A 26,164-nucleotide genomic window follows, 5' to 3' on the forward strand; every position below is an offset into this window, starting at 1 on the left:
CTTAGTTCAGAATCAATGATAACTCAATCGCTGGGTGCATCAACTAGAATCCTAATCTTGTAAGTCATATTAAATCTAAATCCTATGGTAGTGAATCCTGGTGTATTCGACATCTAAACTGGGAGACACTAGTAATTACATCTTGTTCTTTCACTGTCCCCATCCAAAAGCCCCAATCTCTCTCCTGCCTCCTCTCTTCTTCTGTCTAACCCAGAAGTCTGCCCACTGGTCAGTGATTGGTTCCTTTGTTTATTAGGGGAAGGTTGACAAGAAGTCACCTGAGTATGTGACTCATTCCTTATTCTAGACAACCCCTCCTGGGAAAGCAAAATTAACATCAAAATACAAACAGCACCAGGGACATCCACAACAGAGATCAAGCTGGCTAAAGAAAGGCAGCTTCCTTCTTCCATACCCTTTATATAGGCTGCCAGCAGAAGGTATGGCCCAGATAAACGATGCATCTTCTCTCATTGAAAGACCTGGATTAAAGATGTGTCTTAAAAGTGGCTCTTTCTTCTTCAAATGATTTAATTAGTTTTTTTTAAAAACACTTTACAGGTGTGCCTAGCCATTTGGTTTTACTAATTTCAGATGTAGTCAAGTAGACAACCAAGAGTAGCTATCATGGCAACGGTTCCAGCCTTTTGAAGAACTCCTTTTTCACAAGCTGATTCCTATGTACTCCCTCCTGGACCATTTGAAGATGATTGTTGAAACCAAGCTAAGTGCAAGGAGCCACCTAAACCCTCCATGATTGCTCAAGAGCAGTTTTAGCACTGAGGTGACACCGTCTGTTTAAGACCTTATCTGTTAGCCAGTTGGACTCTTCTCTGAGCACAACAGACCTTTGGCCACTAATCTGCCCTGGCCCCTGTGTGAGCTCGTTTGCTCAACTGTCCTTTTCAGTCAATGTGGGCTGAATTCTCCCCTTTCCACAAGGCCTCATTCAAACCTCCCTCCCACAAGACCCTCATCTTCCCCTGTGGCCCCCAAACCTGTTCACATGTGTCTTAGCATATGCCTTCTCAGGCCTCGTCAGGGTCTCTCATTCCTGTAATGCTCTCCTCCTTGGTTTGGCTGTCTTTGGAGAACATTTCTTGTTGCTGTCAGAACTCACCAAGGACAGCAGTGGACTCATGTCCTGGCTCAGGTTCTGCTCACGTGACAGGACCTTTGCATTTTAAGAACTACACTTATTCATTTATTTGTGGGCACATGCGCTATAATGCATAGACATGGGGGTCAGAGGGCAACTTTGTGAGAGCTGTTTCTCTCCTTCCACCGTAAGGATCTCAGGGACTGATTTCAGATCTCCAGGCTGGAGGCCATCTCACCCTCTCAACAGCCCCTGATACCCCCCAGGCTCCAAATGGCCTCTGGGTTACTCTGCCCTTCTAGGTCTTCTCCCTGGCAGAGGAATTCCTGTTTGCCTCCATAGACCCATGCAAACTCCTTCACCTCACAATGGTCACTTCTGTTATGGAGGGGCCGCTTTCTCCCATGATGCATTTGCAGAACAGAAAGGGCCTTCACAGGGATGCCCTTTGGTCATAGCATTCCTGCAGGACAAACCATCCTGCCCTCCATGACTCCAAGGGGCCAGGGCCTTTATTTCTCTCCTGTCTCTTAAAGAGCAAGTGACTGCATATGGCCCCCAGGCTTTGCTGCCTTTTGAACTCTGAGGAAGCCAGTCTACCTTTTGTTTCTCTGTGACTCCCAGGCCAGTGGTCATGATAAATTGGAGGCTGCACAGAAAGCTGGGAGGGCTGCCAGCAACTGGACCTCTCTCCCGCAGGAAACTGCTGACTAGAAATACTGGAGCCACCAAGGCAGCTCCTGGCTACTGGGTTCAAAGAGTCATAGTATGAATCCTCAGAGCATTCAAACATGGCTGGCAGGCCAGGCCAGAGGGAGGATGCGGCCAGAGTAATAGCATTAAAGGTCAACCATGCCCAAAAGGAGTGGCACTGGTGAGTAAATACTTCAGTACCCTGACACATTTGATGATGGGATCCTCACAAGACAATGTGCTTCCCTGAGCATCTCTTCTGAACCTCCTGAGAACAACTTCAACTGGTAGGGAGCAGAATGGGATGGGGTGCATGCGTGTCATATGCCAGCATCTTCCCGGATAGTCTCCGGAGTGAAGCTGGGACTTCCCAGTCTGTGCTGAGGCGTGCTGGAAGTTAGAGCCTTTTTCCATGTGGCATGGTTGACATTTCCATTCTGTAGGGGCTTGTCACAGCAGGCGGGCTATAAGGTCACCATCCCATTATGAGGAGTCTCTTGATGTTATACATAGTCACTATAAAATCTTTCCTCCAAGAATTTAAGAGCTTGCGAGCTTTCCCTTGGTTTTTATCTTTACGGTTTCTTTCTCTTTCTTTCTTTCTTTCTTTCTTTCTTTCTTTCTTTCTTTCTTTCTTTCTTTCTTTCTCTCTCTCTCTCTCTCTCTCTCTCTCTCTCTCTCTCTCTCTCTCTCTCTCTCTCTCTCTCTCCTTCCTTCTTTCTTTTTCTTTTTTTCTCTGACTCAGTATTTGGATGGCTCTCCCGAAGTCACTAGGGTGTGATCTAAGAATGAGAGTGGTGCCAGGCTCAAGGGTTGAGCTGCTTTTCTGCACCCCAATAAACAAACATGGGAGCTGAGACTGAAGCTGGCCAGTCTGCCCCTTGGCACCGTTCCTAGACTACTCCTGAAGCACAGGCCCTCTCTCCCCAGGAGACTTCCAAGAGGGGGGATTTGGCCTTCCCACCTATGGGTACGGGGTCCTCTCTTGGGGGCACGAGGAGGAGGGAAGGGACTGAGGGCACTGCAGGGTCTTATTCTTTCCCTTGAGTACCTATGTGACCAGAAGCTGTGTGCTAAGCCTCTTCCCAGGAAACCCTCCAACTCCAGGGGCTTTAGGCTGGGAGGGTTTGGTCACCGACCACGTTTGAATTCTTCCATCTTCTCAGGAGTGGATCCTTCTTTTTGGTCTTTGTGTTGCTTCAGGCTTCTTCTTGGGTCAGCCACTATCCTTTCTCACCAACTCCTCACACCAACCCAAGCCTTCTCTCTCCCCCTCTGTTTATACCATTTCTAGCAGTTTCTCTGAGGACAGAGGCCTAGGAGACAAATCTCATCTCTCTCTCTCTCTCTCTCTCTCTCTCTCTCTCTCTCTCTCTCTCTCTCTGTCCCCTCCCCCAGGCCTCCCTGCTCTCCCCTCTTCTTCCCTCAGTCCTATTCTCTCTCCTTCCAAGAACATGCCATTGCTTCCCAGAAAGTTCCATTTGCAGTCATGGCTATTTTCATGTGTTTCCCGTTCTAACATCGCAGAGGAATGTCTGACGTCATCTCCACAAGAGAATCCAATAGCCACCCACCCCAGTTACTCTCTCCTTTCATTTCTTTGCTCGGTCTTGACTCTATTTAAATGCAACTTTCTCTGTGTGTCGCTAGAACCCTGTTCTACCCTGAGTGTCTTGAATTGTGTTGCTTCATAACCATCCGATGTAGGTCTCAAGGGACCTGACTCGTTGGTTCCGAACTTGTCTACACAGTAGAATCATCTCAGGGAATGTAACACTCCTATGTTTAGATCACACCCTATGGCAATTAAGTCAGAATGTCTGGGGGTGGGAACCAGCCTGCAGTAGGTTTTAAACACTCCCAATGATTCCAATAGATCTCAGAGATTGGGAGCCACCAGTATAAAGAGGGTTGTGCTGAAGGGAGTGAGAGCCTGCAACCCACTGGATATACTCCAGTGGGGGAACTGTGAAGACAGAGAGGAGGGTCCAGGATCCCTTCCAGGTACACCCGACCTCTCCCAGCCTGTATCTTAGGAAGGGCTGATCACCAGCCCAGGAGACTTTCTGCTTCATCAGCAGAGGGTGCAATTTCAAACAGGACATCTCAGAAGCCATGGGTCTGGAGGAAAGCAAGCAGTCAGTGTGTTTCCTTCCTGGAGTCAGACCCCCAAGCCCTAGATGCTTGCTAGTTTGGCTGAGCATATGTATCTGGGAAAGGTCCTAATCCTGACTCCTGTCTCTTTGGCTGAGGCTGCAGCCAGCTGGGACAGCAGGAGGCCATGTGATCCAACCAAGGATGGGAGACTGAGAATGTTTGTGATGACCCCCGTGGTCTTTAAAAAAAAGAAAAGAAAAAGGAAGCTGCAGAAGACTTACCTGTGGCAGAGTCTCAAGGTCCTTAGCTCCAGCGGCTTGGGCAGGCATCTTCATACAAGGCTGTCAGATACCTGTGTGGATCCTTCTATGCCTGTTTAAACAGATTACTGGGCCTAGCCAGCCCCAGGGTTTGCCATGGTTACTTTTCTATTGCTTTGATAAGATACTAAGTCAAAGGCAAAAGCAGTGTGCACGGTGAATGCTCTGTGACATGTGGTGACATGCAAACACAGGTGATGAATGCCAGTTTTTCACCTATTCTGGAAAGACAATCTATGTTTCTGGCTTTGTAAAGACTCAACAAAGAAACTCAAAATACTGTTCTAGTTTAACATGCCCCAAATCCTATGTTTTGCCCATAGCATTTCTGGGCCTCACACAATGACTGAGACCCTGAGGGGGTTCCTGACTGTCTAAACATCACTGCCTCGCAGAAATGACAAGTATTTAACAAACATCTACTTCAGAGGTGGTGAAAAGGGAAAAAATATCCGATTTCTGTGAGTTCAAGTCTCGTTCTGGGTGGCTTCTGTTCTGCTAACCTGAACCAGATAATCAATCACTCCGGGGAGAGGAATTAGCCTGCCGGTTGCAATGTGCCTCTAGAGGTGCTCACCAGGATGGTCACCCACAGAACCATTTACAACAAAGGCCTCAATGCTTCAGCCTCCTTCCTGCCCAGGCTGTTTAAATTAAGATGAATTTCCAAGTCCTCCCAAGCTGGTGGCTTGATGGAAAAGGCCTGGCCTGACTCATGGCAACCTCCTCCTGGTTGTACCAGGGCTGTTGGATTTTGTCTTCTAAGAGACTGCCAGACTCAAAAGGGGCAATGTGCTGGTCTGATGTGAAAAATGTTGCTTAGCAGTGGGGAATTCCAGCAATTTGAAACCAGAGGCAATGTGGTAGACACACCATTTATATCCTGGGACCAGCAGTCAGATGAGGGCTGAACTCTGTGGCTATGGTAAGGCCCTGGCCAGTGTGCTTTCCACACTCCGTCTCTCTCCTGGCATCAACTTGTGTCTTGGTTTTATGCTTTTAGGCTGACCAGAAACTTCTAGAGGCTGCCTTTTCTACTGTGGGGACAGAGGGTGACTACATGGAACCAGGAGCAGATACTGTACAAGCATCGCCAAGAGAAAAAGTATTGTCCAGCCTCTGTGCAGTTTCCCACGACCTACCACTAGATGCTTGAGCCTGTTGCATCACTTAGACTGTGGTTAAGAGTTTACATTCCAGGGCCAGTTCTTCTAGCCCACTGTCTATGAGGGAAGAGTCCACAAATCCCACTGGTGCCCAGACAATGGCCATGACCCCAGAGACGTGAGAAGTCAGGCGGGACACCTAAGAAATGAAAGAGACTCTGAGTTCTTCCTGGGAACTGAGTCACGGTTTAAAAAATTATGAGCTGTAAACAACTGCAGATGCCACTTTAAAAAATTCATCTCAAAAGTTTCTCCATTTAAAGGCACATAGATTTCAAGAAGTCTTGCAAAGCAATTCATGTCATAAAATGGTCCATTTATTAATGTAGTGCGTTGCATTTATTGTAAGATACATCCTGCATTGCTGGACCAATATATTGTGTGGTTGGTAATCTCTTACCAATCTCAGAGTCTAAGACTCTCACCAGGAATTTATTTTGTGAGGAAAATTCTTAAGGCAGGGAAAAGCTGTGTAGAAGCACATACTGAAGAGCGGGCAGTGCATGCATCCTGGGACTAGGGTTGCATGTTATGTCCCACCGTGTAACTCAGACAGATAGAGACCTCAAAGGCTGCTGTCCCGGGGAGGGAGTGTAACAGCTGTTCCCCATTCGGTCAGCACTGAGGGGCTTCTGAGGGAGTGAGTGACTCACGGCAACCTCCTCAGCACTTGCCTTTGGTGAAGTTCCCCTTTCCTGAACACCCCAGCTGCACATGTTGCATGGTTCGGTTTCTTTCTCTCTGCTTTGTCACCTGTTGTCATCTTTTATGGATGGCCTCAAAGGGTGAAAGCCAATGAAGAAAGAGGGCTGTGGCTTTCCAATCATCAGAGTTAATGTCAACGACAGGCTTCACTGTGTACTAGTCATAAGATCCTAGGTAAGTTAATCCCTTTTGTTTCTTCATCTGTGATGTGTGTGGATAATGATAACTATGACTAGACTGATATCTTTTTAAAACCTTTTGTTTTAGTGTATGTGTGTGTGTATAAAACCATATCTTCTGGAAGATGAAGATCTCTTAACCGCTGAACCCTCTCTCCAGCCTTTCTAACACTTCTTTGAAGCTTAAATGATTCGTGCTTGCAAAGCCTTAGTACAATGTCTGGCAGAAAGCTACACCTTTGATAAGCACCAGCTATTACCATGAACTGAACCAAGGAAGGATTCTCTCCCAGGGCTTGTATAGATTATATCACATGAGTGTGATGCACAGAAATATGCTACAGGTTTCCTGGGATCTGAATCAGCAGTTGGAGGCATTGCTGAGTTGCACCAGAAGAGGCTTCTACTTAAGACATCGTGTATTGCACAACCAAGTGTCATTTGTGGTTGTCCTTTGGGATTTAAAAGCTGGCTTGACCTACATCCACATAGAGCAGGAGGTCCCAGGGGTCTGTCCTATAGGAACTTGATGGTCATAGTGGGTTGAGTGGGGGGAACTGTTTTCTTTTCCTGTTCCTACTGAATCGTCAGCATATGGCTCTGCCTTGCTGAACTGTTGGCATGCTTTCTTCGTTCGCTGTGGCACCCTTATTCCCTTCCTCCCCAGAACAAGAGGTAGAAAGCTGCACACCTGCTTTGACAGAAGAGTTTGGCAAAGGAAGAGGAGCGAGTTCCTCATCACAGCTTATCAAAGGCCTATGGCTCCTCTGCCACCAGAGCTCCTTCCTGTGAGACTCCTTTCTGGAGGACCCATCTCCAGCCATGTCCCCTGGTCTTGAGTCTTCTCTGCTGTTCTTTCCCTGCAGAAGGGATCTGAGACATCATTCTGGGTGAGGTCTACCTTCCTAAAGTCTACTAAAGAATATTGTGAAACGGATGCTACTTTGCCTTTGATTCTTGAACATCCTTCAAAGGCCATGTGTTGAAGGTATAGTTACCAGCCTGTTGTGCTACCGGGAGTTGATAGAATCATTAGGAAGTGGATCCTAGTGGGAGGAAGTTAGGTCACTGGGGACATGTCATTGAAGGGGATATTGCATCCCAGTCCCCTGCTCAGTGTCTCATGGTTTCCTGGCTGCCATAAGATATGCAGCTTCTTCTGTCATGGGCTTCTAACACAGATTCAACAGCAAAAGGGCCAACTATGCACTGAATTGCGAGCCCAAAATACATCTTTCCTGTTTTGTTATCTCAGGTATTTTATGACAGAAACGCAACACTGACTAATCTAGCCTTTTGGAGAATCCCTGATGTTATCCTAATTTTATCTGTGTATCTGGCTCCAGAATGTCTTTACATGTGTTCTTTCAGGGCAAGAATCTATGCCACCACTCTGCCTCAGAAGGTGAAAGAATGTAGTAGTTAATAATCTGCATTGGAGCTAAATGGCCTAGGTCCGAACACTGGCTCCGCTGCTTGCTAACCATGTAACTCTCGTAGAAAACACGCTGCAGATGACTGGAATAGGATGATGAACTTGAAGTAGTCTGAGGCCCCGTACACGCCTGTGTTAAATTGCTGCAGTGACTAGCTTCATTCGTGGTAGCACTGCCACTCCATGCTGGGAAAGGGCTTTCGGTAAAGCCTGGATCTGTAACTGAGTAACCCAGTTTCTTGATGATGCAGAAGGTTAAAGTATGGGTTTTAGAGGATTTTATTCCTTGATGTGACTGTAGTCCAAATGTCTGGACTCCATAAAGCAAATTTCTACGGTCCATCGTGGGAAGACAGAGAAACAAGCTCGGTGTTTTATCTAAACACCCACAAGCCACAGGTCCTATTTAGGCTTCCGTTCCCATTACTAACCACTTACCATTGAAGATTCATCTGTTTTTGTCTTTGTACAGACAGACAACAGTTTTAAAAGTCTTTATTTGGGTTTCAGAGAAAGAACAGGTATTGCATTATAAAGACTTGTTTGAAAATATGAAATAGTCTGCTGCCATTATTTATTGTAAACGGACATAATTATTCAGGGAGAGAACAATACATTTTTCCTGCATTTCTTTCCACACATGGTAAGACAGGGTCCCACGTATCCCAGGTTGACCCTTAACTCCCAATCTTCCCACTTCCACCTCCCAAATGCTAGGATTCTAAGCACACTCCACCGTCCTAGTTTATGTGGTGAAGGAAGCCATGGCTTCAGGCACTCTAAGCAAGCAGTCTTCCATCTAAGCTACATACCCCATCCACCTCCCACCCACACTTAAATGACCATGGGTCTATGCTCATTTAAGCCACTGGCTTCACTGCCCCTCATTACCATGATGAGAAGAAAAGAAAACCTAGAATCTCAAAGAGAGCAGTGCTTTGTAGCTTTCTTCATCTCCTGCATCCTGGCAACTGCCCAGAAAGTAGAGGCGATAATGAACTAGGATAGTTCAATTGACACACACGTGCTGGTTCAGTCCGGAACTAGCATCCTGGGGAAGATGCCACACCTCCTGCTTCATTTCACTATAGTCACCAGCTTGACGGAGGACAAACAGCCACCAGTGTGGTATTTGTTGACCTCCACAGGTGACTTATTGACTCTTTAGTTCTTGAACCCAATATAATTAAGTCTTTTCATGCACTAAGTCTGTAATGCTTAAAGCTAGCCAAGCACAGGGTTGTTTTGTGACACTGGCTGGCCATGCCATGACTCACAGTTTCCTAATCACACAGTCTTATCTTTTTTTTTCCCCATAGATACTATGAGTACCTGACAGATATTAGAATTGCTGCAAGTTCTAGTAATATCCAAAATAAACTATGTTTTAAGCTTAGTTATTAAAATATAAGCTAATAGAATACTAATAGTTTCCTTAGGCAGGAGAAAACTGTATTTTCTCTATGTGCATAGTTCCTTTCGGACTCTGGGAATATCTTCCTAGGCAGTCCAGTAGTTACTTAAAAATCACCCACAATTCCTGTAGTGGGGACCACTACAGGAGGAAATGTCTCTTTCCAAGTGCTATCAGGGTGGGAATATCAATGTCCTCAATTCATTATCTTCCTTCTAGGCCTTACTTTTTTTCTTTTGGTTAAAAATATAACTGGTGTTCATATTAGCAGCAAAAAAAAAAAAAAATCATTACTTATGTAAATTAAAATGCCCCACAACTGATCAAAGAACAGGTGGGTAAGGACTATGAGTTTGCCGGTGGGACTATGCGGAGAGCTTGGGAAGTTGACTCTTATGACGGAGCTACAGGTCACACGTGGAAGTTGAGGTGTATGTACCTGCTGAAGGATGTGGTCAATGCTCCCAGGCTGAGGTGGAAAGAAGGCCACCATGGGGGGAGGGGTGTCGTGGTGATGGGGGCACCTCCATGAGACCAGAATGGGGAGCCACTGCACAGGAACACTGGCTCTCTAGCTTAAGGACATGCAAGAGCTTCTAACCTGCTATTAAAGCAGAAGTCGGACTGGAAGTTGTTGATGTGGGAGGAGGTCATCCGTGATTCCTAGCTTTGTTGCTGTGGTACATTTCTGTCAAGTTTCATAGTAAAACAGCAAGACTGGCTTTTTAATTAGATCAATTCCCAGTCTTACAGTCTCACAGTAGAACTGTGGGAGTTGTCTTGGGTTAAATGTTCTAGTTATGGCAGCCATGACCAACAGCATTGGGCAGCTGTAACGACTAGGGAATATTTGCCTAGGATGGAGATTTGGGCCAACAAGATTGAACCACGACAGTCACTTTAAACATACGAGAGAAAAGTCAGTTCCCTCGGTTTTTAAGTGACAGTTACTGGGAAAATTCAGGAATGATGCACATTATGTAACTTTTGAGTACTTCCTTGTCTGCTTCATGACTAATATTATTATTATTTATGTGTATCTGTGTTAGTGAGTGCCATGTGTGTGCAGATGCCAAGGGAGGCTAGAAGAGGGCATTAGATCTCCTGGAACTGGAGTTAGGGGTTATGGGCTGTGTCATGGGTGCTAGGAATGGAACTTGGGTCTCCTGGAGACTCAGCAAGAGCTCTCAACGGTTGAGCCATCTGGCCAGCCCAGGGTCTACTTCTTGCTAATGAGAAAGGCAAAGGGGACCAGCTTTGTGTTGCAGACATTCATCTCTCAAGCATCCATTCTCATCACCTCCTAACTTGAACGTGGGTTTCCATTCTATTCTAAGGAAGCTGTTTTATGAGCTAACTGCAGAGAGAAGCTGCTCTGTTAACAGGAGGGAACATGCAGTTACTCCCACTGAATTTAAAAGTGGGGGACTTGCAAACACACAAAAGACCACACCGCCAGCCTCTAGCAACACTTTCCAACATCACAGTACCATCAGCCCAGGGCACAAAATCATCTAGTAACAGGTGGAGTGACTTCCTCTGGGAATTTATCTGATCGAAAAACCAGATTTATTTATTTTTATTTTTTATGTATATTAGTGTTTTGCCTGAACACATGTTTGTGCACCATTATGTGTGTCTGGTGTCTGCAGAGGCCTGAAAAAGGTAGAGGATCCCATCCCCCAGCCTGTCCCCAATGGAGTTAGAGATGGTTGTAAGCTGGGAACTGAACCTGGGTCCTCTGGAAGAGCAGTAAGTGAAGTTAACCACTGAGCCATTTCTCTAGCTCAAATTTATTTAATTTTTTTCATAATCTTGAAAAATCACATTTTAAAACTTAATAAATTAAAATATATATATTATGTACATACATAGCTCCTACAGTTCTGGACTATAAACACCCAAGGGCAATCATACCAAAATAAAAATGAGACCTGAATGGCTGCTTACTTTGCTCCCAGAACAACAGCTTTTCCTCTCCAATGGGCCTGTGCTAGCGCACCAACATTAAGATACAAACTACCGAACCCAGGGATTCTATCTCTTTCAGCAATTTAAATGGCAGGATACTTCTTTCTATCTGTAATTGCCTTTCCCTCACTTCTGAAACTCTCCCCTGAGGAGGACCCCATTCCTCATCTCATAAGACGGACCTGAGAGTGGTAATGACAGGACCTGATGGTCAGTGGGAGCAGAGAAGGCAAGCTTCCAGACTAGTTTTGAGCAGTCCTCCCCAGCTCCTTGGCTCTCTGACCTATGCTGTGGCCACCTTAACTTCTATCTGCTCTTTGGCTGTGCCTTCCAACTGTCATCCCCACTGTTACCTGTAGGAGAGGCATCAGCCTTAGCAAACGTGACACTAGTGAGGTCTTTAATCTGAGGCACTGGTACACTGGGGTCACTGCAGATTCTATACGTGTCTCAGCAGATCAGCATCAGGAATGCGTGTGCTGCCTCTGCCCACAGCCACAGTCACATCCTCGTGTTGAGCTGCTTCACAGGCAGGAAGTACATGGCCACAGGGTAGCCCACCTCCCCCCAAATGGCTACTCCTAAAGGTACTCCATGTATTTGGTATCTTCTCCTTGGCACCCATTAGAGGACCAGCTCCGGGGACTAACAGGTCTTGTCTGAAAATCACCCAAGAGCCAATTAGGATGGACTGCGGCACCGAATTCAGCAAGAATGGCCCTGCCCTGAAAGCATCTAACCTTAGCTTAGAAGGCAGCAGTGCTGTCCAAGGAACAGTTGTTGGTGAACAGTGCCAGGCATAATGGGGCCATGGGCAGAAGATGACCTGACTGTGTGTCACTCCTTGTAGAGAGAAGAGGACTTAGCCGCCATTGTGCTTACTGGAATGGGATCACCTGACAATGGTGGCAAGCCAGCTGGGAAGAGTCTATGAGAACCTGCTGAAATCCTGGGAAGGGAGGCAGCACATGACCGACATGAGTCCTGGCATCCATTTCTGTGAACTTGTAATGTACAATGTACAGTGCAATAGAAATGTGGCTGCTTGCTATGGTGAAGGAAGCAGGCAAAATACAATAAAATATATGTGAACATAACTTTTGCTTTTTGTTTGTATTTATTTATTTATTCATTCATTCATTCATCTATTTTTTGAGGTGGGTTCTTTATATAGCTTTAGCTGTCCTGTCCTGGAATTTGAAATGTAGGCCAGGCTGATATCAAACAAAGCCTACCTTTCCTTTCAAATGGTGCTAGGATTAAAGCCATGTTCACAGCCATAGCAACAACAAAGAGAGCTTAATTCCTTTATCATCTTTCCACTGGAAAAACTAAGAATTTCACCATACTATGCCGCAGCTTCTCTGGGAAGCCATGCTTGCTCTGTGTACTGTTGGTCCTTAAGGGAAACTCTCTAGTCTTGCTTAAGCGTAGTGACCTCCAAGTCCCTTTGCTGAGTCTGGTTTCACAGGAGTATGCTCTGGGCTGAGGGTCCACAATGAGAGGCAAGCATGTGAGCGGAGGTCTTTGAAGATCTCTGCTGATTAGCCAAGTTCCAACAGTGAGGGGTGGCTGTGGCTCTGAGCTTACAGAGGTCACAGGAACTCTGTGTTTAAACACAAATGAAAATGGAGTCACTTCCCCTTACATTCCGCCACTGGCCTTCCCTTCCCTTGTCTCCAGTGTGTGGCTCACTGTGAGCCCACAACAGTTATTTGTCCAGGGCTGAACCACAAATCACAAGTAAAAATAAACTCTTACCAACTGGAGATAATCCCTTTACCCGAACTCTAAACTGTTTTGACTCTTTGTGGGATGTTTTTGGCTGCTCGGTTTTTTGAAATGTGTTTTCTCAAGTATAACATTCAGAATGGATTTGAACCAAAGGAGAGAGAAAGCCAATTGGTGGAAACCACATGAGCATGTGTTCTAAAGCTTTAAATACAAATCTCTTTACTGTGCCAGGAAGTGCAGTGGACAGACGAGGAAGTGGGTCTGACCTGAAGGAAGTGCAGTGGACAGAAGAGAAAGTGGGTCTGACCTGAAGGAAGATAACTGAGAACCAGACACATTGGGAAAAGCACGGAAGATGACACAGCAGAACCAACACCAGGTGACACTGCCCACAGGGCTGCACTACCACCAGAGAACTGCTCTCTAGCATGTTCCACCCTACTGGGTAGACGGTGACAAGCAGAGCACTTCCTGTTCTCTCTTCCTCTTCCCCTGGAGTTGCGTAAAAGGCAGGTCTCTGCTTGCCGAGGAGGCAGAGAGCAGCATCTTCACCAGCTCTTCAGTCTCTGCTGTCCAGCGCAGCTCAGGGCATTACTGCAACGACTCAGGGATGGTGCTGACCACATGGGTCGTCTCTGTGGCTGTTGGAGGGGAACCAAAGAAGGTGCTGGTTTGGTTCCGCTGATGATCCCGGAGATAAGGGGGAACCGAGGAGCTTTTGATGTGGAGGATCCTGGTGTCCATCACCTGACAGTCAATCTGCATCATTACTTCATAGTCCTGCCCATTGATCACATTATCTGCAGAGGAGCAGACACAGGGTTCAACAGAGAGTTCAGGGTGGGAGCAGTCAATACACTTTCAAGGCTACAGAGCTTTATCAGCTTCTACACCTGCGTGCCAACATGCCCTACCCTTCCCTCAACTTAGTTCTCCACTGGTTCAGTAAGAGCTGCCTCATCCTGTGGAGACTGATACACAAGACAACCGAGGAGGAGGAGGAAGAAACCTGTCCCATCATCCCAGCAAAGAAGAAACACTAAGGCCCTATGTCTTCTGCTCATCACATTCCCGACTGAACTCCCTTGCACTTTTGTGCATTAATTGTTCATCTGAGGCCACTGTCTACTCACGCCACAGGATTTCCTCTACGTCTCACCCTCAAACCCTATCGTTTCTTTCTTACTCTTACTTCCCTCCTCTTCTCTTTCCCATCCCCTCCTCATTTCACTACTTAGATACTCACATCCTCAAGTTTCCTAACAGGTACCCTACTTCTATTGTCACTAAACCTTCTGGGGACAAGAGGGACGTATACAGTGAACACGACCAGCATCCAGGAATGCTGATATGTCTTCTGAAAACCAAAACATGGGCAGGAGGAGGTGACTTAGAGCCTAAGGGCAGAGACTATATTTACTCAGTAAAATTATAGCCAGAGAAGGAAATGGACATTCAAATATGTGAGCCATTTCAAGCCCCAAAGGGATATGACCAGAGAACCTTTCAATGGCGTATCATAGTTAAACTACAATGCTGTCTTTTTTTTTCCCCTGTTGCTGGGATAAAAGACCCTGACCAAGGAACCTGAAGAAAGGATGTGTTTATTCTGGCCTCTCCACCAAGGAGAAGAAGTCAAGATGGCAGAAGCTTGATGAAGCTGGTGGCCTCACATCCACAGCAGGAACCAGACAGAGGTGGACGCTGCTGCTGCTCAGCCCCTGCTCTCCATTTGCATAGCTGAGGAGTCCAGCCAGGGAACAACTCCATCCCTAGTGTGCCGTCCTACCTCTAGTAAAGCAGTCATGAAACCTCCCATATACTTGCCCAAAGGCTCATCTCTCAGATTGTTCTAGATGCTGTCCAGTTAACAATTAACACTAACTGCTCCAAATGCCAGAAGTATAAAGCTAAGAAACAATATTAGAAGGCATAATGGGAAAAGTTGATGCATATACAATGAAGATATATCAGAATAACTTTAGATTTGTTAGCACCTTAGATGCTAAGAAAGCATGGAATGAGATACTTCAAGCCCTAACCATAAATAATACCAAGCAAGAACACTGTACGAAATAAGCTATTTCCTGACACCTCAAGATGAGCACAAACTAAAGCAATTCCTGATAAAGAAGCTGGCATTGCACAACTCACTTAAATACTACACAAGGCGGAAGGAGAAAGACAGTCTTATTCATGAACCAAAGCAGAGCTGAGAAGCAATTCATTATGTATGACACAGGAAACTAGCAAACCCCTAATATTAACAGCAGGAAAAAAATTACCAATAATTCAAACAGCCAGAACAACTGCTAACAACCACTGGAAATAGCAAGCATCTCTCAATTATAACCTTAAAAGCAATAACTTCAACTGACCATTGAAAATAATACAAGTTGACTGCATTAAAAAACAAACTTATTTATTTCCCGTCTCCAAGAAATAACTTACTTAGTTATCCACAAACTAAGAGTCAAAGGTAGAATCAGCCCTCCCAGCAAATATCAACAGGCTGGCAGAGCTGGTAGAGCAGACTCCAAACAAAACCTACTCAGAAGAAAAGCCCAGGACACATGAACAAAGGGACCACGTTGGCAATCACACATTAGAACAAAGGTGATTTCATACAAGGCTGGTTCAGCATATGCAAATCAATAAATGAGCCACAGCACATGAACAGACTTAAAAGACAGAAATGGATTAATCACCTCTTAATTAAACCTTAAAAAGGTTTCTGGAAAAGTTCTACATGCCTTCAGAATAGCTTAAAGAAAAGGTAGGAGCAGACCAAACATATAAAGGCAACATATAGCAAACCTACAGTCAACATTAAAGGAGCAGGGAACGTTTCCTCTAAAATCTGGAAGGATACAAGGGTGCCTTCTTCCTCCTCTCATTCAAAAGAATTCTCAAAGTCAGCTAGAGCAGTAAGAGACGAAATAAACGGGATATAAACAGCAAAGTATGAAGTAAACTGACCCCATTTTCAGGTGACATCATTCTGCACTTAAAGGAAACCATGGTTTCACTTCTTAAGGTATACCGAAGCCGGGAAACACTCTTTTTTTGTTTGTTTGTTTGTTTGTTTTGAGACAGGGTTTCTCTTTATAGCCCTGGCTGTCCTGGAACTCACTCTGTAGACCAGGCTGGCCTTGAACTCAGAAATCTGCCTGCCTCTGCCTCCCGATGTAAACACTCTTAAATCTGTTTTCAGCAAAGTGCCAGAACACAAAACCAATATGTTAAAAATCAGTAGTTTTCCTACATACCAACAATTAATTTGCCAGGAAAGAAATTAGAATCAATTATTCCATTCAAAACAGCCCCAGTAACAAGAAAATCCCTAGGAATGTGTCTAACCAAGGAGATAAAGTGACTTTACAATGAAAATTTTAAGGCACTAAAGAAAGAAACTATTCCACTGATCTACCTGTCTGCCGCTGTACCAGTACCATGCAATCTTTTATTACAATTGCTCTGGAGTACAGCTTGAGGTCAGGCATGGTGATTCCCCCAGAGGTTCTTTTATTGTTGAGAATAGTTTTTGCTATCCTAGGTTTTTTGTTATTCCAGATGAATTTGTAAATTCCCCTTTCTAACTCTGTGAAGAATTGAGTTGGAATTTTGATTGCTTTTGGCAGGATAGCCATTTTTACTATATTAATCCTGCCAATTCATGAGCATGGGAGATCTTTCCATCTTCTGAGATCTTCTTCTATTTCTTTCTTCAGAGACTTTAAGTTCTTATCATACAGATCTTTCACTTCCTTAGTTAGAGTCACACCAAGGTATTTTATATTATTTGTGACTATTGTGAAGGGTGTTGTTTCCCTAATTTCTTTCTCAGCCTGTTTTATCTTTTGTGTAGAGAAAGGCCACTGATTTGTTTGAGTTAATTCAGACAGGTAGATCAATGGGATAGAAATTGAAGACCCAGAAATGAACCCACACACCTATGGTCACTTGATCTTTGACAAAGGAGCTAAAACCATCCAATGGAAAAAAGACAGCATTTTCAACAAATGGTGCTGGCTTAACTGGCAGTTATCATGTAGAAGAATGAGAATTGATACATTCTTATCTCCTTGTACTAAGCTCAAGTCTAAGTGGATCAAGGAACTCCACATAAAACCAGAGACACTGAAACTTATAGAGGAGAAAGTGAGGAAAAGCCTAGAAGATATGGGCACAGGGGAAAAATTCTTGAACAGAACATCAATGGCTTGTGCTGTAAGATTGAGAATCAACAAATGAGACCTCATAAAATTGCAAAGCTTCTGTAAGGCAAAGGACACTGTCAATTAGACAAAAAGGCCACCAACAGATTGGGAAAGGATCTTTACCAATCCTAAATCAGATATGGGACTAATATCTAATATATATAAAAAGAACTCAAGAAGATGGACTCCAGAAAATCAAATAACCCTATTAAAAATGGGGTACAGAGCTAAACAAAGAATTCTCAACTGAGGAATACCGAATGGCTGAGAAGCACCTGAAAAAATGTTCAACATCCTTAATCATCAGGGAAATGCAAATCAAAACAACCCTGAGATTCCACCTCACACCAGTCAGAATGGCTAAGATCAAAAATTCAGGTGACAGCAGATGCTGGCGAGGATGTGGAGAAAGAGGAACACTCTTCCATTGTTGGTGGGATTGCAAGCTGGTACAACCACTCTGGAAATCAGTCTGGCGGTTCCTCAGAAAATTGAACATAGTACTACCAGAAGATCCAGCAATACCTCACCTGGGCATATATCCAGAAGATGTCCCAACCGGTAAGAAGGACACATGCTCCACTATGTTCATAGCAGCCTTATTTATAATAGCCAGAAGCTGGAAAGAACCCAGATGTCCCTCAACAGAGGAATGGATATAGAAAATGTGGCACATTTACACAATGGAGTATTACTCAGCTATTAAAAACAGTGAATTTATGAAATTCTTAGGCAAATGGATGGATCTGGAGGGTATCATCCTGAGTGAGGTAACCCAGTTACAAAAGAACTCACATGATATGCACTCACCGTTAAGTGGATATTAGCCCAGAAACTTAGAATACCCAAGATACAATTTGCAAAACACATGAAACTTAAGAAGAAGGAAGACCAAAGTGTGGATACTTCATTCCTCCTTAGAATGGGGAACAAAATACCCATGGAAGGAGTTACAGAGACAACGTTTGGAGATGAGACGGAAAGAACGAACATGCAGAGACTGTCTCATTCGGGGATCCATACCATAATCAACTACCAAACGCAGACACTATTGCACATGCCAGCAAGATTTTGCTGATAGGACCCTGATATAGTTGACTCTTGCGAGGCTATGTCAGTGCCTGGCAAATACAGAAGTGGAGGCTCAGAGTCATCTATTGGATGGAACACAAGGCCCCCAATGGAGGAGCTAGAGAAAGCACCCAAGGAGCTGAAGGGGTCTGTAACCCTATAGGAGGAACAGCAATATGAACTAACCAGTACCCCCTGAGCTCGTGTTTTTAGCTGCATATGTAGCAGAAGATGGCCTAGTCGGCCATCATTGGGAGGAGAGGCCCTTGGTCTTGCAAAGATTATATGCCCCAGTACAGGGGAATGTCAGGGCCAGGAAGTGGGAGTGGGTAGGTTGGGGAACAGGGCGGGGGAAGGGATAGCATTTGAATTGTAAATGAAGAAAATATCTAATTAAAAAAAGAAAGAAAGAAACTAAAGACACTAGAAAGTAGGAAGGCTTTTCATGTTCATGAATTAACAGAAAATTATGGAAATAGCCAAATCACCAAATGTGGTCTATAGATTCAGTATGATTCCAAAATTCAAACGACATTTTTTTACGTAAGTAGAAAAAATAACCTAAAATTCATAGGAAACCCACAAAAGAGCCCGTATAGTTAAACCACTCCAAAGCAGAGAAAATAATGTCAGCTGTCACAGTACTTGACTTCCCATTCTACCACAGAGGCACAGTGGCCACAGCATGTCCTGGGACAGAAACAGATATATAGAGCAATAGCGCAGAATAAAGGACCCAGAATCAGCCCACAGAGCTACAGAGACCCTGTTTTTGGCAAGAGTATTAAAAAATATGCATTGGAAACAAGACAAACTATTCAAAACCTTTGTTTTCTGCATGTAGGAGGATGAAATTTGATCTCTATCTCTTACCTTAAACAACAAACAACAACAAATCAACTTAAAATATATCAAAGACTAATATAAAATAGGACAAGCCAGATGTGGTGGCACATGCCTTTAATCCCAGCACTCAGGAAGCAGAGGCAGGAGAATCCCTGTGAGTTCGAGGTCAGTCTGGTCTACAAAGTGAGTTGTAGGACAGCCAGGGCTCTTACACAGAGAAGCCCTGTCTCACAAAATAAAACAAATAAATGAGAAGCTGAAACTGCCAGAGGAAAAGCACTTCGGGACAAAGGCACAGGCAAGAACTTGCTGGAAGTAGTCCATCAGCAGCAAATCAGTTCTAAGGACTGACAAACTGGAATAGGCTTCCAAAAGGTTTCTGAGTCCTACCACACAGATAGCTCACTGTTGAGTTATCCACAGTCACTACGATGCCAACCACCAGGTAAATCACAGTGCATGTATATAGTGGAATTTTACTCAGCCACGGGGGGGGGGGTGTCTTTGTGTGTGTGGGTGTGTGGGTGTGTGGGCGGGTGTGTGTGTGTGTGTGTGTGCGTGTGTGTGTGTGTGTGTGCGCGTGTGAAATCGTGGCATTTTCAGGAAAACGGATGCAACTACAAATTGTTATATGAATTAAAATAAGCCACACTCAAAAAGACAACTGCTGCATGTTTTCTTTCATATATAAATCTAAGATTTTAATTAAATGTATGTATATATGTGTGGTGTGTGAGTGTATGGGGTGTACATGTCATGAAAGTAGAAGAAGAGCCATGGAAGTAGAGAAGGGTGTAAGGGGAGCAGGAAAGAGCAGCAGGATGCACATGACTTGAGAGTTATAGGGCCCCTGGCAAGAGGAAGAGGAAGAACAAGAGGACAGGTAGTGGGGATAGGAGACCTGTGGTAAGGGACTAGGAATGACAGAAACAAAGAATGCATGAAATGCTATAATAAAACCCAGTACTGTATACACTCTTTTGTAAAATACTGAAAGTGCTATTTTTGGTTTTTAAATAAGGGCTGGAATTACTTTCAAAGCTAACGCCACATCATACCGGTGTGCAGACACCATGTCTTGCATGCTTTTCACACAGTGAGCTGCATTTTCAAAGCAGTGGGATCAGAGGGTTTAGAGCAATGCAGAGCAGAGCACAGGGAAGAATGTTTAACCCTTTTCTTGCTTTTCAATGATAGAAGGAACTGTGAAAGGGACCAGCAATGTAAATGATCAGGAAGGTTAGCCCTTGTTACCTGTATAATCTAAAAATGTATTTATGTATTTGATATATATGGATGTTTTATCTGCATGTTCATCTGCATGCCAGAAAATCCCATGGGATTAACAGTTACAAACAATGTGAACCACCATGTGGGTGCTGGGAATTCAACTCAGGACCTCTGGAAGAGCAGCCAGTGCCAGTGCCAGTGCTCTAACCACTGAGCAATTTTGCCAGCCCCACCAGTGCAGCTTCTAATTCCATTAGAGTCTCCCAACTGTGAACTTAACAGGGAAGACAGGGAAGACATCATAACATCTGATACTTATGAACTTTTTTCACTAGATCACTACTATATAGGGCAATTGACATCTCCAGAGTTCCTGGTTCCATGCCTATGAGACAAGTGCGATTCTGTGTGCTTAGCTCTTACAGATAGTAGTATCTGCAAGAAGGAACACGGACTCCAGCTAAATATATACACAGGGTAACTGTCATGGACTTAAAGATTTCTTAGCATCACTTTTATTGTCACATGATGTGACACACATATATGCAGGGATGCAGGTACCAGAAGAGAATTGGATTCCCTGGAACCAGGGCTAGGAGACTGAGCACCTGACGTGGGTGCTGGGAAGTCTTCTGGAAATGCAGCAAGTGCTCTCAGCCACTGAGTCATGCCTGCAGTCTCCATCATCATGAATGCAAGATACCCAGATACATGCTATACTCCCTCCATGCTGCCTAAGAGGATGGAAGCTTTTTATTTTAGGACAGAGCCAAATTACTCCCTTATTTGTAACGTGGGTGGTCATTTTCCAACTTGTAGTAAATGAAATGATGAGAGAATTATAAACACATAATATTTCTCAAGCCCAGCTGAATAATCACAGCACTACACCAGAAGCTCAGAGAACTTGGAAGACTGTGTAGTCAACGTGGCATCTGATCTGCAGTTTCATCTTTGAATCTGGAGCTGGGTTTTGGGGAGAGCCTGGTTTCACACTGCTTTTCTATCTATTAAGATCATGCAGAGCCAAATAGTAATTTTTAAATTTAAATACTTTTTAGTGACCAAGAGCTCAGATTAAAAGTAATTTTTTCCCTGTCCATTATCCTTTCTTTGAACTTTTACACTATACAAGTCAAGCACTTTGGAAGAAAACCCAGAGTTTGACATCTGCTCTTCAGAGTCCACTGATTTGTTTGGGGAAAGTGAGCCAGAGAGCTTGTCACAGAAGAAGGTGGGAAAGCTGGAGACATCTAGTCTGGGGTGTTTTCAAAGGGGTCTAACACATACTTCTATAGGTTCTCTGAAACCACACGAAACGTTTTTATTTGTCTTGGAAAACAAAGCATATCAGATTCTTAATGGGGTTAAGAAAAAGAAAACCTGAGATAAATCAAGTAACCTGTTAATTTTGTAGTATATGGTCCATTTCTTCTATTTTAAATCCAAGGGAAAGTATGCCTGTGGTCTGACCTGTCATCTTCCCCAGTGCACCAACCGTTTCCACAGATGATAAGGCTCCCTTACAACTGCCCTCCGTGTCTTTGACGGCAAGTGAAGCTGACCTTCTTCTTCTCAGCCGCAGCAGCGATGAGGACCAGCTGCCTGCTGCTGTGCACTAACCTTTGCTTTAAGGCCATTGCTATAGCAGCTTACCATCAATTTTCCAAGACACGCCTCCACGCAATGGCTTTCAAATTATTTATCTTTATACATTTCGATGTCTAGAAGTTAGCCAGTGTTTCTCAACTGAACTATTTTCCAGAAAGTAGAAGATGGAAGACATTCTACTAATATACTTGGAATCATTTCATTTAGAACATGTGACCAAGTTCAGATTTCAAGGCACCACACCAGTCATTTCCTTTTGGAACCACAGCCCCTGTGTGCGTCTTTCTGTGTATGAATGCACACACACGCATGAACTGTAGCACAGAAGACCAAATAATGGAAAACACATGTCAGAGACCTGAAATATATATTACTGATTTTTTTTTTTTGGATTAACTCAGAATCCAGATGACAGTTTAAGAACAGGACTGGGCTCTATAATATGGTTTAAACCACCTGTAGAAGACATTAGGTCCACATACCTGCTGCAGTTTAAACTGATAACTAGAGTTCCTGAATGCCTTAAATATCAAGGAGAGATGAAAGGCTTAGCAATACAAGCTTAGATGCTCTGAAGGAAAACTAAAGCAGCAAATTGGATTCCAAACCAAGCAGCTCCTAGCAACTAAAACGGTATTGTTATATAAAGCCCGACCAGGAGGCTCAGGGCTTTACAATCTATTCTGTGCATTACTCCCTCCTGGTGGTGACAAGTGCTAGGCCATGGTAATTGGGAGCAATGCTGGAAGACTGTATCAGACCTAGACAGTAAGTGACCGCAGAGGAATCTTGGAAGACAATATCTTCTGCAACACATTCTGCATACATTTTTTGGCATTCATATTTAATGGCAAGTAAGAGTCATAATGTTGCCAACATCAAGATTAGAGTCTATAACACTGGCTTGCTCTAAAAGGTCTTACAAAAGGCTTCTCTGTGGGTTTCATAGAACCCAGCTGCATGGTAAGTGAGCAGGCTCACCAATCATTACTGAGCTTTGAATTGCTACAACTAAAGAGGACAGATTAAAAAGCAGGTTCTTGGTAACTCTTTGTAAAATAAGATGTTACTCTGCAGCCCAGGCTAGCCTTGAACTCAAGGCATCTCTCCTGCCTTACCCTTCTCAATGCTGAGCTTACAGGTTGAGTCACCATGGAGGCTTCAGGGTAACTTGATCTTGCTTAAGTCTTAATAGCGCAGGACTATAGGCCTCTGTTTACACAGCGGGCATCCAGAACAGCGGGAGCGGATGAGGCTCCTGCTATTCCTTTAAGACCTTGAGCCCTGACACCAGGTGAGCACGTCTGGGAAGGAAGGACAGTAGCTTCAACCTATGCCAACAGTTTGCTCCTCAGTGTGACTACAGTGATCAAAGCAGGCCCCGAGGGAGGGTCTGGAGACGCTGACGTAGAAGGGCAGGGGAGGAAGGGTCCTTAGAGAGAAACTGCGTTAGGACATGAACAGCTGAGACACAGCACACCCTTTAAAGATGATGTTTTCACTGTTCATGTGAAGGGCTCTAAGAGAAAGTCACGGGTTTCCTGATGATAGGGAGCATGGTAAACATTAGGTTAGGGAATTCAGAACCAACTTATATAAAAAGACTCATAAGCTCTTCCCCACTCCAAATATATATCTAATTTAAAAAGAAAGATTGAATGAACTAAAGAAAGAAAGAAAACAAATCATGTCTATCTGGGAAAACAGACCACAAAAAGAGTGAAGGTGTTCCGGGTTTATGCTTCTACCAATAGAACCGTGGAAACCGCAGCATTTTCAAAAATATCTTGTGTGCTAGGCCTTTTGAAACATAGAGAATGAGACAGAACACTGATCCAAGTCTGGTAAAATGCACAAACTGTGTATTTTACATTTAAAATCCATCAGGCAAATAAAAAGGAGAAGAGATGAAAGGCAGCATGGAATGTGTTCTGAATGCTCGGAAGGGTCCGGGAAGCCAGGCAAGGTGTCTGAACACCGAGGGTGGAAAAATTCCAGGCAATGTGGAATTCTGACCAGCTTGTAAACACACAGTAACTGAACTAGCACAGTATGCCAGGGGCTAGTTGTTGCTAGATGATCAACACAAAAACCAGAACCCTGACTGTAAACAGAACTAAATATCCAAAAATTTACATAAAGCTGAATTTTTAAAAGTGACAAGTCTTGCCTAGTACTTTGTAAAAAAGTGTATATAAGATAGATTTTTAAAAAGATTTATGTATATGTTATTTATATGTATGAATGTTGTGACAGTTTGTATAGGCTCTGCTCAGGAAGTGGCAGTATCAGAAGGTGTGTCCCAGGCTGACCTTGAACTCAGAGGTCTCCTTGCCTCAGTTTCCTGGGATTAAAGGCATGTACTATCTTGCCTGAGCCCAAGCTTTTCATAGCCACTATGCCTTGAGATCTCCTTGCCAAGATCTGGGTCAGAAACTTGTGTCTTCCAGCCTTAAGATCTGGATCATAGGTGAGCCCTCTAATTCTGGATTGTAGTTCATTCCAGATCTAGTCAAGCTGACAAGCAGGACGGCCATCACAACTGTTTACCTGTATGTCTGTGCACTATGTGTTGGTGTGCCTGCTGACTGCAGCAACCAGAGGAGAGTGTCTGGGACCCTGGAGTTAGAGCTATGATGGTTTGGAACTGCCAATGTGGGAGTTAGGAAATGAGCTTATGTACTATGCAAGGACAGCTAGTGCCCAAAACTGCTAAGCCATCTCTCTAGAGCCAAAGACAGATTTTCATCTAGACTCAGACACCAATCCTAATGAAGGAGTTTGCTCTGTGCAAGTCTGGTCGGTGCCAGGCTATGCTGCTGAGAACTGTACTTTATCTGGGGACACAGGAGAAAACCTCAATAAAAACACAGGATCCAGGAGCACAATGAATAAAGAATAAAGATGAGCTAAAATGACATCTGCTTGTCGTGGCTTCTCACGTCCATAAGCTAACTCTACTGTGCCAATATACTTCTAATTGTCACCCAGGTCCTGGTTTTAGGTGCTTTGGCTAACGGGGAAACCTTTTCTGCTAGTTTGCCCACTCAGCTTCTCTATCTAGTCCACTCTAATCATCCTGTAAGGCCTACACTGAGTACAGCTTCTAAGGAGCCTTCCATGAGAACTCCAGAGCCGACATTTGCCCTTATAAGCAATGTGTAAATGACCCATTTTATTAAATTGTGTTAAGGTCATCACAGAAAAGAAGAAAAAAATGTTAGGTTAAGAAATAGCTGAAAAAAGCTGGGAGTGAGGTAAAAATTAAAGGAGATATGGGGAGTGAGCCTGGAGGTCCCCCTCACTGGCTGGCAAGAACATTGACTGAGCAACTGTCTCCGCAGATGGCGACACAGCCAGCACTTCCAACAGGAAGTATCTGGAGATGTAAGAACACATAAGGGACAAAGAGTTCCCAGCAACTGTCACAGATGCCCTTTGCCAAAAGAAACAAGTTTCTCTGATGGGAAGACTTTAGGATTGAGGATGTTCAAAGGCAGAGGAAAAACCGGGGGTGGGGGTGGGGGGCGGATATCACACATTCAATTTTAACAAAACTAGAATTTGTTGAAAAGTGTAGGTTTATAGCCACCAGACAACGGGGATTTTGAATAGCAAAGGGTTTTGTCCTGTTAGATTAGAAATGACATCACAATACATGTATGTGGGCCTAAAATAGTGACTGTATAAGATCCACTGGACCTCAAAGGACATCTTTAGTGGTCTTGATTTACTACTAGGTACAAGCAAAACAAACAAACAAACAAACAAACAAACAAACAAACAAACAAACATCCCATTATTACTATATTAGTCTAAGCCTCATTAATACATTTTAATATATATCATTTTCATATGTGCTTAATATACATTACATTTTTAGGAACATGGCTGTTGATCTATTTAATAAATATTTCTACATGTAAAACACTGATGACAGAATTGATTGTTCTCATAAACTCTAAGATCAGATATAATTGTGATTATCACTGTTATTGTTTCCATTTCTGAGACAAAAGCCACTAAACCACAGACATCAATGCCTCACCAGTTAGCTGGAAAGGGCAAAGTAGATCTTGACTTGGGCAGTGCGGCTACAGAAGCCATTCTTTTTTTTTTTTTTAATTAATTAATTAATTTATTTTTAAAAATTTTTTTATTACGTATTTTCCTCAATTACATATCCAATGCTATCCCAAAAGTCATACCCTCCCCCCCGCTTCCCTACCCACCCATCCCCACTTTTTGGCCCTGGCATTCCCCTGTACTGGGGCATATAAAGTTTGCATGTCCAATGGGCCTCTCTTTCCAGTGATGGCCTACTAGGCCATCTTTTGATACATATGCAGCTAGAGTCAAGAGCTCCGGGGTAC

The 26,164-nt window shown here is 43.9% G+C and overlaps 1 protein-coding gene across 3 annotated transcripts in view; it reads right to left on the reverse strand.

Annotated features, from left to right (window-relative positions):
- Window positions 1–8,173: 8,173 nt before the first annotated feature.
- Atf6 (activating transcription factor 6) overlaps window positions 8,174–26,164 on the reverse strand; it is a 176,433-nt gene continuing 158,442 nt past the window's right edge. For all 3 annotated transcript variants that reach the window (XM_029474736.2, XM_021159362.3, XM_029474734.2), the window contains one exon: window positions 8,174–13,613. In XM_029474736.2, the coding sequence (XP_029330596.1) occupies window positions 13,405–13,613 (209 nt within the window). In that variant the 3' untranslated portion in view covers window positions 8,174–13,404. The remainder of the gene's footprint in view (window positions 13,614–26,164) is intronic.

Source organism: Mus caroli, unplaced genomic scaffold, assembly GCF_978045245.1.
Source record: "Mus caroli unplaced genomic scaffold, Mus_caroli_1 scaffold_1, whole genome shotgun sequence".
Taxonomy (NCBI): domain Eukaryota; kingdom Metazoa; phylum Chordata; class Mammalia; order Rodentia; family Muridae; genus Mus; species Mus caroli.